At 41.4% G+C, this 17,021-nt stretch overlaps 1 protein-coding gene across 1 annotated transcript in view; it reads right to left on the bottom strand.

The window, feature by feature from the left end:
* Nucleotides 1-17,021, bottom strand: part of LOC119524112 (collagen alpha-6(IV) chain-like) — a 59,414-nt gene that overhangs the window by 20,849 nt on the left and 21,544 nt on the right. Inside the window, 7 exon segments of the mRNA XM_037822763.1 lie at nucleotides 245-286; nucleotides 471-508; nucleotides 1,204-1,258; nucleotides 1,357-1,419; nucleotides 4,171-4,206; nucleotides 5,833-5,901; nucleotides 8,348-8,464. Coding sequence (XP_037678691.1) covers nucleotides 245-286; nucleotides 471-508; nucleotides 1,204-1,258; nucleotides 1,357-1,419; nucleotides 4,171-4,206; nucleotides 5,833-5,901; nucleotides 8,348-8,464 — 420 coding nt within the window.

The following is a 17,021-nucleotide window of genomic DNA, read 5'->3' on the forward strand; positions in this document are numbered from 1 at the left end:
CACTTCACAGGTGGGAAGCAGGGAGACAACAATGTTTTGAAGGAAAAAGAACAACAGCTTATGTGTGGCATGTTGTACACACAGCCCTTAAGAGATCCCACCAGAAGACTGATGTGGGTTAGGAAATGTTCAGTTCCCAAGGGCTAAGATCCAAATCCCCTTACACAAACAGGCACATGCATGTAACCAGAGGCATTTTTTGGAGCATGTGGAATGAAGACTGTATATTCTAAAATCTATTTACCTTGACTCCTTTCTCTCCTTGGAAACCTAACCCCATATTCCCCTGGGGCACAGGGGTGCAGGGAGGAAAAACAAAATCAATTACTAAACAAGTTCCAGGAACTGAGATCATTGGAATGCAGTCTTTTTTGCCATTAAAGTAGGTTGAACCAAACCAGTATGTCTTTGCCAGAGCCAGAGGACTTAGTGTTAGGAGGCCAAATGCCCTAAGACAAAGCATACTTTACCTCAGGACCAGGGAATCTGGGGGGGGGCCTGGAGGACTCTAGATTTAAAAAGAAAGAAAATAGCACTTTTCAGTTACAGCCAAAAAGAGCATAGACATAGTGGAGCCATTGGGATAAAGCTGTGCCCCCTGCCCCCGCCTGACAAACCTCTCTCCCTTAGTGTGGCCTGGCTTTGGTGTTCCAGATTCTAGCTTCCCTTCCCAAAGTTCCTTTTTCTCTACTTTGAAATCTCTCAAATTGACCTGATAACCACATTCATGTTAACGTAGTGGTGATTTCATTTGTCATTCTTTCCAATAGGTCAGAAATTTGTGAATGATGATCTTTGGTGTAGCTGAGCCAAAGTAACAAGTGAGAGGGTTTCATGCACTGGAGGGAGAAAAATCTTGGGAGAGAATTCTCCCGGAATCATGTATATGATTGGCTGTGCACTTCTTATACCAGCTTTGGCAAATAGGTTTGGTCTCAGAAAGATAGGTAGGTAGGTAACAAGCTGCGCCAAGGCACAGTGTTGAGAAGGATTTTAAACCTTCTACTGCGTTCAGGGTGGGTGGTGGTGGTGGTGACGTGATTAATTAGCAATGTTTATCATAGGTGAGGGGGTAGGAGGTAGCAATAGATATGACAGGCATCTGCCATCCCTGATCTCTACTTTAGGCTGAGCTAGACTGGAGTGTTAAGAGGTACAGACTGGATGGTCAGAAAGACTCGGATAAATAAAGACAAGAAATACTTCTAGCAAGGGGATGTTTCACTTTAATCTTCCAATAATGGAGGCTGTCCTCCTCCTTAGGAGGGTCAATGTGAATGTGTTTAAGCCTTGACATGGTGGGGAAAGTAGTGATGGGAGTACTATGATCACATACTCCATGTAAGTTGGTCTTACTTGAAAGCCTGGTGGTCCTATGGCTCCTATGGCTCCTGGTGATCCAGGTGCTCCTTGTGGGCCCTGGAGAGGCAAATTTTTACTGAGTTCATAATGCAAGATGATTTCCCAGAAAAATCAGAATATATATGTCTATAAGAATTGTACGAGAATGTTCATAGCAACTTTATTCATGAGAATCAAAAATTGGAAATGTCCCAGGGGTCCATTGATACACAGAGGGATAAACTGCAATACAGCTATACAGTGGAATAACTACTCAGCAACAGAGAGTAACAAACTACTGAGACATGAAACAACATGAATAAATCTCAAAAAGTTTTATGTTAAGTGGAAGAAGCCACACCCAAAAGGCTACATATTGTATTATTCTCTTAAAGGGAAGTTCTAGAACAAAACTGATCTATGGTGGAAAAAATCAGAATGATGGTTGTCTTTGGGGTAAGGTGGGTGCATCCCAAGGGGGTAGGAAAGGGCAGGAGGGAACTTTCTGAGGTGATGGTAATGTTCTAGATCTTAACAAGGGTTTGGGTTACACAGAAATGTGCATTTGTCAAAACTCAGCATATACACAGTTTAGAGTTGGGTAATTCACTGTATGTAAATTTTACATAAAAAGAAAAATCACAAACAAATATTGAAGTCAAGCTAATGGTAGGCTTTCTATAGTATTTAGGGGGTATGTATATCATTGTCTGAGATTTACTTTGAAATGCATCAAAAATAAGATGGATTATGGATGCACTGATGGAAAGAACTGGCAGAATGCAAGCATAATAAAATGTTTATGGTACAGGTGTTCATTGCAAAAGTCAATCAGCTTACAAATTTTTCGTATTAAAATGCTGGAAAAGATTAAAACTTTAAAAAGAAAGCAAAGAGTTACATTAATATCAGATAAAGTAGACTTCAAGACAAAGAACATCATCAGAGATAGAGGGGCATTTCACAATGATAAAACAGGTCAATTCCTCAAGAAGAGGTAATAATCTTAAATGTGTCAAAATGCTTGAAGCAAAAACTGTCAGAATTGCAAGAAGCAATAGACAAATCCACAATTGTAGTTAGTGATTTTAATGTTCCTCCCTTGGTAATTAACAGAACAACTAGACAAACAAAAAATCAATAAGGACCTAGAAGATCCAAATGACTTTATCAACTACCTTGACCTAATTGATTTATTTTAGATCTCTACGCCCATCAACAGCAGAAATACATATTTTCTTCAAGTGCGTATGGAAAATTCAACAAGCTAGCGCATATGCTGGGCCATAAAACAAGCCTCAGTAAGTGTTCATGAGGTGAAATTACAGAGTGTGTTCTCTTGCCACAACAGACTTAAACCAGAAACGAGTAACTGAAATATATTTGGAAACTTGTCAAATATTTGGAAATTTAAAACTATAGGTGAAGAAGAAATCAGAAGGGAAAATAGAAAATATTTTGACTGAATGACAACAACAACAATAATAAAATCAGGATAGTGAAATATGACAAGAACGATGATATGGAGAAATGTGTGGTCTAGTTCAAATGAGGGAGCAGTAGTAAGATATGTGTCTATGTAAGGGATGGAGGGGCTAAGAGAGCAGACTAAGTGGGGAGGTACAGAAAGTAGGGGTTCAGACTTTCCCCAGGAGTGTGTGATACATGAATACTGCTCGAGAAGATAACTAACAACCTGCGGTCTCCATACGGATCACAAATCTCTTAACCAGCCACCAAATACCCTCTCCCCAAATCTAAGCAGTCTGTGTATCACACTTGCATATGTAAATGAACACTGTAGCTTTGTGGGCAGGGGAATGAATACGTAAGAAGAGAAAAATGAATTCCCAAGAGAAGCCAATACAGTGGATGTCTTTCTACAAATTTAATTAACATACCATCTAAGCCCATTGTGTTTAGTCTCGGGACTTTTATGGCCTGGGTCCTTAGTCATGGCAGTTTGCATATGTGCTTGCAAACATCCTGTTTATGCCTAGCTTTTCTCACACTACTCTCTCTATTCAGAAAGCTGCCTGCCACCGCCAGCCAGTCTAAACAGCATCCACACTTCTCAGAAGCTACCTTCTCTATTTTCTATATAGGTCTTCCCATGATCTAGCCTTACTTGGACAGCTTCTCTTCTAAGCTGCTGTGGAATTCTTCTGCCACATTCCTACTAGTTTTCGGCTCCTGGGGGGCAGGGACTAGGTCTGCATTGCCTCAGGGATCAGTCATAGTAGCACTTTACTGATAGTAGGGGCTCAGTATCTGTTCAGGAATGAAAGAAGAAAGGAAGGGAGGAAGGAAGGAATTAAAAAAGGAAGGAAGAAAGAAGGGGCTTTTCTTAAGTTATTTCAAAGGGAAATGATGACAGTGTGGGTACTCAAGGAAAAAGAAAGCCCTTATGAATACAACTCATGCCCCTTCAGGGAGTTGCTATTATCAAGAGTCCCTAAAAGGAATTTCTGTTTGAAATTCCATTTAAAGAAATGCACTCTACTTCTTTTGTTTTACCCATGGCACTCTGAAAACACATAAAACGCTACATAAATGCCCGCTGAGTGAAAGGCAAAGTCCTTTCTTAGAACATCCCAGGGTATACATACATAGGTCTCTGGCCTAAAAGTCTGAAAGCCTGCCTGTCATACAACCTGAAGAGGACAGTCCATCTTCTCAATACCTTCCCATCTGGAAAAAAGTCAATAGTGTGACCCTTACCACCTCAACTCTCTAGATGTTCCTTGAACGCCACGGAGAAGAATGAAATGGTACCATCAATGATTGTTGACTAAACACTGAGAGCTCAACATAAAAATACCAACTTACTGTGATTCCATCCAGTCCTGGCAGCCCAGGAGCCCCCTGAGAAACCGACAAAAAAAGGAAGACACTGATGAGAATTGGTAAAAGAAGCCTGTAGTATTTCATAAACAACTGATCTACGATTCATGGGGTTCAAAATGTATCGCTGAAGCATGAACCTCCTCTGTCAAGGTCTTGTGTTTTGACATATTCAACAATTTACTTTTCTATTTTCCTAAGAAAAACCTGGACTCTAGGAGACAAATATTATAAGCTTGGTTGAACAGGATTTCATATTTTACTTGGCTTAATTAATTTTTACCTTTGCTGGGAACTTATCAATTAGAAACTGCTTCTGCAGGCTGGTGATTTTCCTGCTCTCTTTGGAGGAAAGCAAAGCTATATCCCCGTGTGCCTTCATCCCCAGGGAATCTGTGCCCATATACATACAATGCAAATTGGACATTTCAAGGGAGAATCAACAAAGCATACAGGCTCTGATTATGGTTTAATTACTTTGCAGCATCTAAGTCACTGTATGAATCTGTAACATAACCATCTTGGGGAAACTGCTTTGTTACACTGGATCCAGAGTCCCTTTTGAATTTTGGCAAAATCATTTAATCTGTGTTTGTTAAGACACTGGCCACATTTTGACACCTGTAGTCTTATTCCACTTGGCTTATGGTCAAAAATCCAGCTTTCTGTAGCATGGAAAAAATACTGCCTCGGTTCAGATCTTCTGTGAACTGCCTGTATGACCCTGAGCAAGTCACATAATCTCAGTATACCTCAGTTTTTCTATCTTTCAAACGAACAGTATGAACCCGACAATCATGAGATCCTTTCCAACTGTAAACATTTCGTTTTCCGGTGTGGTGTCTGTAGTAAAGGTCCCAAGCCACGTTCCTTTTCCAGTTCTCCAGCCTCCCTCCTCCCTCACTATCTTCCAAAGTGATCTTTCTCTGGACACAGAAAGATTCCATCAATTAGCTGTGAGTTTGAGGCACCTTCCCCCTCAGATGGACACACAGATTCCCATCTGCACTAGGGCAATGATGGGCTCCCTTTCCACTCTGCAAGGGAATAGGTTAAATCATTTCCTGAGGCCCCACAGGATACCAGGCCCACAGGATACCAAGATTTCAGTCACAAAAAATACAGAAGGTTCTTGTCAACTCTGGGAAGAGATGAAAGTTTTTAGCTGGCTGCAAAGCTGATGGGCAATTTGTGCAGACAGCCAGGGACTCAGCTAGGGTGATGGGCTGGTATACAGGGCAGAGATGGGCAGGGCCTGTATCCTGGGCCGGTGGCCCTGCAGAAGTGGGCAGAGACATACCAGGCTTCAGACCAAGGCATGCAGACATCAAGGATTCTAGTAGACAAAAGGAATCTGCCTCCAGGAAATGTCTTGGCTTGTCAAAGAAAATGGTACCCATGCAAACTGTTTGTTTGTTGCTTTGTCTCTTATTTTTGGTGTAGATCCCACAAGGCAAATATCTTTGACTGTATAGTTGCAAACACTTTTGTCAATGTTTCCACCACAAAAAGCCCCAGATCATTTTAAATCCAGCTTGGTCTGCTCCTTAAATAGACACACAGATGCGAGTTCTGGAACTGCTTTTATTTGAAGTGTGGCCCAATCCTGGGAAACTTAGCCTACATTAGAGGCTTAGAGGCTCTTACCTTCATTCCTTTGAGACTACCTTGGCTAAAGGCAGGTTCACCTTTAGAGCCCTTCTGACCAGGGCGATCCTGAGTAAAATAATCAGGAAAAAAAAACATGTAAAAGAAATGCACACACATAATCGTTTTGTTAATAGTATGATATGGTTGAATAGAGGATGGATAGAAAAGCCTGAAAATATGGGGCTTATTCTATGGCAGAATTGGCTGTGCTAAGGGGAAAAGCACACAGCCTGAACACTTGCTGTGCCTCAAAGCTGTATGCCCACTCCTCCACCCTCCAACTCAGAGGCCTGGGAAGGCATGGGAGTTAGAAAATAAGAGACTTTGCATCTGTTCAGAGCACTGGGTCTGAACCTCCACATACAATGCACGTGCCATTCACACATCTATAGCTCATCTGCTCCACTCCTCACAGGTGTAAGTCACTGACAGGGCCTTTGACTAGGACAGAGGACACCAAACTTCTCCTGTAAAGATCCAGATAGTAAATAATTCAGGTTTTTGGTGCCACATCTGGTCTCTGTCCCATATTCTTCCTTTTTCCTTTTTGGCAACCTTAAAAAATAGTTAAAACTGGCCACAGGCTGAGGGCTGTGGGAGCCATAGTTTGCAGACACCTGGTCTAGAAGCCATCTACAAAATCTGCTCCATTCTTTGCTTCTACCACGTAACTTCAATATCTGTCTATGAGGCTGGGGTCTCCCATTGTTAACATGGGGAAAAAATTCAAAGTACTCCCGATCCCAGTCTCCCAACCAGATTTTTTGGCTGCCTCAGTGGCAGATGCTGGCTAAGGACTTCTAAATATTGTCTCCCTGTGGAAAATCAATGTCCTTACACCTAAGGGGAAGTTAGGATTAGTATTGGGGGTAGGGCTAAGCTTTGGGGGCTAAAGTGTTGATTGAATGATGAATTCCTTGAGCTCAGGGATGGAAGGTATAATAAAAAAAAAAATGTGGTCCCAGAAGCACAAACTAGTTTCTTTCCTTACACTGTCTGCTATCCCCTTATTCTCTTGGCCACCACTATCATCAAAGAAGCTTTAAAGAAGCCGAAGCTTCAAAGAGGGAGGTCAGCTAGGGGTTCAGCAGGGGGTAAGGTTCAGCTTCGTAAAATAATGCCTGAGCTCCTATTTTGGCTTGAAGTGTGGTGTAGGGACATAATAGATTAGGTTTCTGCCCTTGTCCTTTGTATGTCAGGGGATGTTTATTATCTCAAGATTTCTTTTCTCCCTCTTGGGGGCAGCATCTCATTGCTTTGCTGGATTGATACTCTTAACACAGAGGTGTTCTCTTCTCCTCCCCTGTTGCCATGGCAATATTTGGAGGCCTTTGTGACTCACATGGCTCAGTCTAGTTAGGCACACATCTTTCTCTGACCCCTCTGCAGTATACTGGGTTGATCCTTAGATACCAAGATCCTTTATGCCATTCTGGGGTTTGTGATTTGTCTGTCTGTCTGTCTGACTGACTTTATCACACACATACCCATAACCTTGTTCCTGAAGGCAGTGGTGCTGCTTTCTCAATAAAGCACCAATTAATTCATGTAGCTATGAAATCTGTTTAATGGACAGTGTAACTCCTAGCTAAATAGCTTCACATCAGTACCCTCCTTAGTTTAGATTATTTCAAGTGAGGTTAAGAATGGGCTTGAAAGACGTTATTTTTCTCTTTCCAGCCACATGTAACAGCAGCCTTGCAAGGGCATGGTATTCACTAGAGATCCTTTAGATCCAAATATCTGAGCTGTATCTAGATGAATGGAATTATATAAAAATAGTGACATCAGGATCCAATAAATGCTGTATTAATTTCAGAACCAAGTGTTATTATGGAAAGAGGCCAACCACTGCCAGTAGAGAATAGGGTTCTCCACCTTAGCATTTTTGACATTTTGGGCTTGATAATTCTTTTGGGGGAGGCAATGTCCTGTGCATGGTAGGATATTCTGCAGCATCCCTGCCCCCTTCCCACTAGATGCCAGGAGCACACTCCAGTTGTGACAACCAAAGATGTCTCTAAAAATTGCCAAATATTTCCAGGGTGGTGGTGGGGTGGGGGATAGGGGGCAAGATCATGCCTTTTTGAGAACCTGTCAGATAAACCAGGCTTGCTCAGTCCTATGAGTTCTTGTTAGTGCCTCCATGATCCCATGTAAGCTTTCCAAGTACTGCATTTTCCAGTATTTCCTGATGTGGGAATGTGTCAAATAGCCCAAGCATGTACCAAGCTCTGAAATTTACTATGGCCTTTTGACTATTTTATGAACTCTAAAAGCATCTTTGAAAAAAAAATCCTAAGTAACTAGCATGTATATGGTCCCTGCAACTGGTATTTCTTGTTTAGACATTTATTGTTGGAGTCCTCCAGAGATAGACTACCGTGTTAGACAAGGGGTTGCAGTGGCTTCCCCACAAATGCTTAATGAGGTCTCCAGAGAAGCAGAAAAAGGGTACACTTGGAGGGAAGCAAAGCCATTTGAAATGATGTGCAAAGATTTGTCAGCCTACGGGAGATCCAAGAAGCCCAGGGTAGCCATCAGGGCCTAGAAATCTGACAGTTCCTTGAGTTCCATTGCAGCTGTCCAGGCCAGGTGGGCCTCTGGGCCCTGGCTGTCCAGGGTGGCCCTGTTCAAACAGAAAAGAAAGGTACATGTCAGCTACTTCAATACACTCCACAATGAGAGAGCCCAAGTATGCTGACAAACTTACAGCTCCAGTTCCTTGTCTACTCCGTTAGCCCCATCATGAATGCTCTCATGTCTTTCCTTCACACTCAGGTATTTATAGCTCTTGACAACTCAGTGTTATCCCTCTGAAAAGGATTGATGCTTTAATAGAATCCAAGCTGAAACCAAAGGGATCAAGAATGAACAGATGGGATACCCAAGAGGCTGCAATTTCACCTTCCCTGGTTGCAACGATATGTACAAAGATGGGGCTTCGCTGCCTGGCAGCTGAACTGCAACCAATAGGGGGCCATCCCAGGGGGATTCCTTGGACCAGACTGTAATGTGGGCAGCCTGGCAAAGCTTTTTGCATTGGAAGCTCTGCCTGGGAATCAGTGCTGGATTTTGGTCAACAGAGAAGGGGCAGTTTCCACAGTATCTCTCCCCTGGGAACCTAGTCCTGTGAAGGCTGCTTGGTAAAAAATAAGCGAGTCCTGGAAGAACCATACTTTCAATCTCATTTTTTTAATGATCACATGTCAGGCTACGGCTTCGAATAGGGAACTGTATCTTCTCCCCTTCCCCATACTCACTACTAAGGCTGTTGTTTTGCTGGAGAATTAGTAACTATTCTCAAATAGTTGGTCTGAGTTCAATTCTTTTCCAGAGTTGGAGTTCCTTGGTGCATAGAGTCTAGCTTTTGGTATTGTAATAAGTTTTTTTAATCTATCGAAGCCAAGTGTGTTTTGGGTATGGGGCAAGGACATGACCTGAATAACCAGAATCCTAGATTGGTCAATGAAGGCGGTCACCCCCTCCCCTTTTATTTCCCATTCCTTTTTCTTTCTCGTTCTTTCTTTCTTTCTCTCTTTCTTTCTTTCTTTCTCTTTTCATTTTGAAATACTTTCAAACTTACAGGACAGTTACAAAAATAATACAGGAAAACTCCATCATAACCCTACCCCTCCAGTTACCCAGATCCATGAATCTTAACATTTTGCCACATTTGCCATATCATTCTATCTGCTATCTATCATCTATCTGTCTATCTATCTATCTATCTATCTATCTATCATCTGTCTACTTCCTGCTCCTTGAACACTTCATACTGTCACGTTCATATACTAAGAAAAAGAATACTCACATATGTAACCACTCTAAGTGTAGTTATCAAGTTCAATAAATTTAACTTTGATATAAAGCTTACAGTATATATTCCGATTTTTTTCACAAGTCCCGATAATGTCCCCTTGGGCTTTTTCTCCTCCCTTTCCAGATCCCATCCAGGATTACGTATTTTATCCAATTCTCATTGTCTCTCCAGTTGTTCTTTCTTCTCTCTTCTTTTTAATTGTGTGAACACATATACAACACAAAGTTTCCCATATCAAACTCCCAAGCATACTATTCAATGGGATTAGTCACACTCACAATATTGTGGTACTCTCACCACCATCTATAATTAAAACTTTCCCATCTCCCCAAACAGAAACCTACATCTCTTATGCATTAACTCTCCATTCCCTCTATCCCCCACTTTAGCAACCTTTACTCTAATTTCTGTCTCTATGAGCCTGCATATTCTTCAGTATTTTCTTTGTAGTTTCTATGGGATAAATTTAACATCATAAATCTATAACAATCTCATTTGTTTTGATACCAACTTAACTTTAATGGCATACATCAACTATAATCTTACCCCCCTCCATACCCCCACCTTTATGTAGTTCTTGTCACAAATTACATGTTTATACATTATGAGTGATATCACTGTACTTTAGACTCTGAGGCATCTGTTCGTTCAGCTTGTATACAACTAGTGTTATGACAGAGCTTTTCTTGATTGACGTGCTAAGAAAAAGAAAAACAGAAAAAAAAAGAAAATACCTTTTCTGGTCTTTGCAGACTGACCTCTGTAAATGCTGTCCTTCAGGACTTACCCATACAATGAGCTTAGAGAACAGTTCCAGGCCAAAGTGTAGGGGACTCCCTGTTCCTTTCTGTACATGTGTCTTGTCTTGGGCATGCGTGTGTGTGTGGCCCTATGAATTTCCCCATTTCTGAAAAGTCCCCTCTTCCCTAGGTAACAGTTTCTTCATGGTCCTGGGCACTGTACTGTAGATCCTACAGCCAATAATCCCTTGCCTCAGGCAGCACGACTTGACTGCTCTCACACAGCATTCTGTAAGAGTTCCGTGAGCTGCCTTCTACACACAGGATGAGCCCTTCAGGTTACCGACAGACAGAATCGGCCAGACATACATCCTTCCAATATGTGCACAAGGGATACTTTGCTCCCTCCAGAACCAGGACCAGGTATCCACACCTGAGAGGGTGAGCTGATTGCTTGCTGAACTGGTGAGGAGTTGGAGAGGGGCCAAACAAGGCACCAGGTGATCCTACCACTTTTTTTTTTATATTCATTTTATTGAGATATAGTCACATACCACACAGTCATACAAAACAAATTGTACATTCAATTGTTCACAGTACCATTACATAGTTGTACATTCATCACCAAAATCAATCCCTGACACCTTCATTAGCACACACACAAGAATAACAAGAATAATAATTAGAGTGAAAAAGAGCAATTGAAGTAAAAAAGAACACTGGGTACCTTTGTCTGTTTGTTTGTTTCCTTCCCCTATTTTTCTACTCATCCATCCATAAACTGGACAAAGGAGAGTGTGGTCCATATGGCTTTCCCAATCCCATTGTCACCCCACATAAGCTACATTTTTATACAATCATCTTCAATATTCATGGGTTCTGGGTTGTAGTTTGATGGTTTCAGGTATCTACTGCCAGCTACCCCAATTCATTAGAACTTAAAAAGGGTTGACTATATTGTGCATAAGAGCGTCCACCAGAGTGACCTCTGGGCTTCTTTTGGAATCTCTCTGCCACTGAAGCTTATTTCATTTCCTTTCACATCCCCCTTTTGGTCAAGAAGATGTTCTCCATCCCACGATGCTGGGTCTACATTCCTCCCCAGGAGTCATATTCCACATTGCCAGGGAGATTCACTCCCCTGGATGTCAGATCCCACGTAGGGGGGAGGGCAGTGATTTCACCTTTCAAGTTGGCTTAGCCAGAGAGAGAGGGCCACATCTGAGCAACAAAGAGGCATTCGGGAGGAGGCTCTTAGGCACAAATATAGGGAGGCCTAGCCTCTCCTTTGCAGCAACTGTCTTCCCAAGGGCAAATCCTGTGGTAGAGGGCTCAATCCATCAAATTACCAGTTCCCTATGTCTGTGGGCATGTTAGCAACCATCGAGGTGGGGTAGGCCAATACCCCTGCATTCTCCACCAACGCCTCAGGGGGGCTCTGCATATTTTTTTCCTTGTTTTTTTTTTTTTTTTTTAAACTTTTTTTTTAAATCAACTGTATAAAAAATAAAAAAAATTTAAAAAAAACATACAATAAAAGAACATTTCAAAGAGACCATAACAAGGGAGTAAGAAAAAGACAACTAACCTAAGATAACTACTTTACTTCCAACATGTTCCTACTCTACCGCAAGAAAGTAACCTAATACAGCAACATTTCTGTGAACTTGTTCCTACTCTACCCCTCAGAAATTAACAGACCATAGTCATTCCTGGGCATTCCCAGAAAGTTAAATTTACCCACGATAGCTTATCTGTTCTTATTGGATTATTGTTCCCCCTTCCTTAATTGCTCTCTATTGCTAGTTCCTCTACATTCTACATTGTAAACCATTTGTTTTACATTTTTCAAAGTTCACATTAGTGGTAGCATATAATATTTCTCTTTTTGTGCCTGGTTTATTTTTCTCAGCATTGTCTTCAAGGTTCATCCATGCTGTCGTACGTTTCACAACATCGTTCCTTCTTACTGTCACATAGTATTCCATTGCGCATATATGCCACATTTTATTTATCCACTCATCTGTTGAAGGACATTTGGGTTGCTTCCATCTCTTGACAATTGTGAATAATGCTACTATGAACATTGGCGTGCAGCTATCTGTTCGTGTCACTGCTTTCAGATCTTCCGGGTATATACCGAGAAGTGCAATCGCTGGATCAAAGGGTAACTCGATTATATCTACTTTTCTAAGGAACTGCCAGACTGAGTTTCAGAGTGGCTGAACCATTATACAGTCCCACCAGCAATGAATAAGAGTTCCAATTTCTCCACATCCTCTCCAGCATTTGTAGTTTCCTGTTTGTTTAATGGCAGCCATTCTAAACGGTGTTAGATGGTATCTCATTGTGGTCTTAATTTGCATCTCTCTAATAGCTAGTGAAGCTGAACATTTTTCCATGTGTTTCTTGGCCATTTGTATTTCCTCTTCAGAGAACTGTCTTTTCATATCTTTTGCCCATTTTATAATTGGGCTGTCTGTACTATTGTCATTGAGTTGTAGGATTTCTTTGTATATGCAAGATATCAGTCTTTTGTCACATACATGGTTTCCAAAAATTTTTTCCCATTGAGTTGGCTGCCTCTTTACCTTTTTGAGAAATTCCTTTGAGGTGCAGAAACTTCTAAGCTTGAGGAGTTCCCATTTATCTATTTTCTCTTTTGTTGCTTGTGCTTTGGGTGTAAAGTCTAGGAAGTGGCCGCCTAATACAAGGTCTTGAAGATGTTTTCCTACATTATCTTCTAGGAGTTTTATGGTACTTTCTTTTATATTGAGATCTTTGGTCCATTTTGAGTTAATTTTTGTGTAGGGGGTGAGGTAGGGGTCCTCTTTCATTCTTTTGGATATGGATATCCAACTCTCCCAGCTCCATTTGTTGAAAAGACTGTTGTGTCCCAGTTCACTGGCTTTGGGGGCCTTATCAAAGATCAGTCGGCCATAGATCTGGCTGTGTATCTCTGAATTCTCAGTTCAATTCCATTGATCAATATGTCTATCTTTGTGCCAGTACCATGCTGTTTTGATAATTGTGGCTGTATAATAAGCTTCAAAGTCAGGGAGTGTAAGTCCTCCCACTTCATTTTTCTTTTTTAGAGTGTCTTTAGCAATTCGAGGCATCTTCCGTTTCCAAATAAATTTGATTACTAGCTTTTCCAAGTCTTTGAAGTAGGTTGTTGGAATTTTGATTGGGATTGCATTGAATCTGTAGATGAGTTTGGGTAGAATTGACATCTTAATGACATTTAGCCTTCCTATCCATGAACATGGAATATTTTTCCATCGTTTAAGGTCCTCTTCTATTTCTTTTAGTAGAGTTATGTAGTTTTCTTTGTATAGGTCTTTTGATCCTACCACTTTTAAGTTGCCTTTTCCTTGATTTGGTGTTTGGCCTCTGTGGTAGTGTGGAACTGTATGTACCACAGAAAATCATGTTCTTAAAGTTAATCCATTCCTGTGGGTGTGAACCCACTGTAAGTAGGACCTTTTGATGGGGCTACTTCAGTTAAGGTGTGACCCACCTGATTCAGGATGGGTCTTAATCCCATCACTGGTGTGCTTTATAAACCAGATGAATACAGAGAGGGAGAGAAAACCAAGGAAGCAAGAAGTTGAAAGCCATGAAACCCAGAAGAGAAAGGAGAGATCAGCAGATGCTGCCATGTGCCTTGCCATGTGGCAGAGGACCCAAGGATCACCAGCAGCCAGTCTTCTCAAAGAAAGCATCACCTTGATGATGTCTTGATTTGGACATTCTCAAGGCCTCAAACTGTAAGCTCATAAATTCCCACTGTTAAAAACCAATCCATTTCATAGTATCTGCTTTGAGCAGCCTAGCAAACTAAAACAGCCTGTTACTACATTCCTTTGTTTCCTAAAACTTTGAAAAAGATGTTTCTGTCAGTTCTTGCTGGTTGTTCAAAGCATCTATAGGGGGATGGAGCCCTAAAGCTTTCCACTCCACCATCTTGATCTGGAACCCCTCCCTCCTTTGTGAAGTCAGGATTATATATTTAATGATTTGGGGGAATAATGCTATGTGTTCAGAAAATAACTTTTCCATTTACCAGAAGAAACAATCTTTTGTCAGATTCTTATTCAGAGAATGTTCCATAGAATTCGGTTTCATTTTCATTGTTACTATAGTTGTAGGAGATAGATATATTATTAACACAAAGGCTTGCTGAATTCTGGGTCTCCCCAGGATCAAGTGATAATTTTTAGTTGCACTGGGGAAACTGGCAGCTAACTAGCGTCATGAACTTTTGATTATCCCTGACATAGTTATTCTTGTTTGCCTTAAAGATCCACACCCTACTTTTCCCAAGTTCTGTTCCCTGGGGTTTGCCCTCTTTGAATTATACCACCCGGGTTCCCTTTCCCTCTGTTTCCCAATTATATTTGGCCCCTGGGAAACACAGGCAGGAGATTGGAGGGCAGGAGGAGAAAGAACCCAGGATATTTATTTCCCCATGCCCTCCCTGTCTAGCTGTATTTCTGGCAATGGACACCTTTTTTTTTTTACAGCCTCAGCTCCTGTTAAGCAACCTATTTTGCATGGCTCTAGTTCTCAGTGGGGTTCAGTATTACAATTTTGTCCTTGCCCCTTCAGGCCTAGTTTTCAGTGTCCCTTTTGGTTCCCTTAATCCTGCCCATATCCTTGTAAATATGCCCTTTGTTTAATTCTGTTCAGTTAAACCCACTGAGTTTAATGTCTGCTTCCCGCTTAGATCCCGATCATCACTTTGAAATATCCCAGAAAAACCTGCTAGGGGTTAACTAGAGGTTATCTTTCAGATTGGTAACAGGGATAAGTTAAGACAACACATCAGGCTGGCTCAGTACCAGGGATCTTTCTTGCTCCTGGGAACTTGGTTTTGTTTTATACCAACATCTCTGCCTGGATTCTCACCTCCTGGGGTATACATTTTTTACTTGGGCCCCAATCTTTCTCCTGTTCTCTTGACTGAGCTCCTAATATCTGCTATTTTCAGTATTCCAGAGGTACCTGTTTACTCTTTCCTACACTCACGAATTTTCTAAAATTAATCTCTGACTTCTGATTTATGTTTGCAAGCCCTTTCTCATCCAGCTGCTACCATGCAGTGGGGGAGAGTGTCAGTCAGACTTGAGCTCCAATCCCAGGTTTGCCACTCCCCAGCTTGAGCCTCAGTTTCCTCATCTGTAAACTGGTGATGAATAGTACCTACCTCACAGGGTTGTTGTCAACATTAAAAATGCACGATGCATACCTCATTGCATTATTGTTATAATTAAATTAGACTAAATTTATTAAATAGGACCTGAAAATATGGTAAATCTTCTTTCTCTCAGACAAGTCAGAAAGTAGAAGCCACAGTGTTGTATACTACTTCTTCTCAACTCTCAGTACCACAGCAGTTCTGGCACATTGCCCTTCCTGGCAACAGCTAATGATTTCACATATGCAGGTACCAGCTCTCTGAAAGAGTGTAGTACTGGTTCTATATAGTTACAAAGGACTGGGCACAAAGAATAGGAGGATCTGCTGTATTCCAGGAAAACAACGTTCCTCAGAACCCAGCTTTCAAAGGAAGAAATTTCCATTTGGTGAGTGGTATGTGTTCACTTCGAGGATATAATTCTGGTGTGTTCATTGCCAAGTCTCTAGTCAGAGAAAAGTTTGAGATTGACTCCATGGGAAAAGCTAAACATACAATGCAAAGGACAACTTAAAAACCCCTGCTCCCAATTTATTTGAAAGGAAAACAGTTGACAAACATACACTTCTTGTGGGTGCCAACAAGTGCAACTCATAGTTCTGATATTATTAAAAGCCACAATCCTACCATCCCTAGTCTATGCTGTTCTAATGTTGACTATTTTGATGAATGGTTGTTTGTTCACTCTCCCAAATGGTTGCTATGTCCCTTAGTGCAAAGACTTGTATTATCATGAAATGACTACTTGCCTCCTCTTGTTGAAACTGTCTACATGACAGAAAAAATGAAGTTTTGGAACCCAAACCAGTGATACATATGTTAACAATCATCAAATAATAAAAGGGGAACCAGATGTATGCAGTGATCCAGTTTAGCAAGATGTGCTGGGGAAGCTGTTGGTTTCAGCCAAATTGCTTAATAAGTGCTGCTGAAAGTTGGACAAAATAATTAGTATGAGTGGGCCTAGGGCTTCTGTGTTTTCCTCTGTCTGAGGGAGTCCTGCTAGTCTGAAAACTGTTGCTTGTAGAGGCACTAGATATTAGAGGCAGGTCCCCAAATATTTTTTGAGTTCCTACTATATGCTGAGTTCTGCTCTGGGGGCTCTGGGAACTCTGAGAGGAGCAGTAGACAGCTTCTGTGTATTCGTGGAGCTAGATAAGACTATGACACAACACAATCAATAACGACCATGGGGCCCTATGGAAATGAGGAGACAGTTTGTATGGTGCAGACACCAAGAGCTCCTGGGTGATTAGAGACAAAAGACAGAGGTAAACATTAAACAAAAGATGCTCAATAAATACTTCTTGAATAGCTGGAAGTGAGGGAAGGAAGGAGGGAGAAGGATTTCAGGGATGAGCCTGGAGTCTGAAGCTACAGCGATCAAAAGCCAAAAGAGAGGGAGACAATGAAGATGGCGTCA

This window comes from Choloepus didactylus, chromosome Y, assembly GCF_015220235.1.
Source record: "Choloepus didactylus isolate mChoDid1 chromosome Y, mChoDid1.pri, whole genome shotgun sequence".
Lineage (NCBI taxonomy): Eukaryota > Metazoa > Chordata > Mammalia > Pilosa > Megalonychidae > Choloepus > Choloepus didactylus.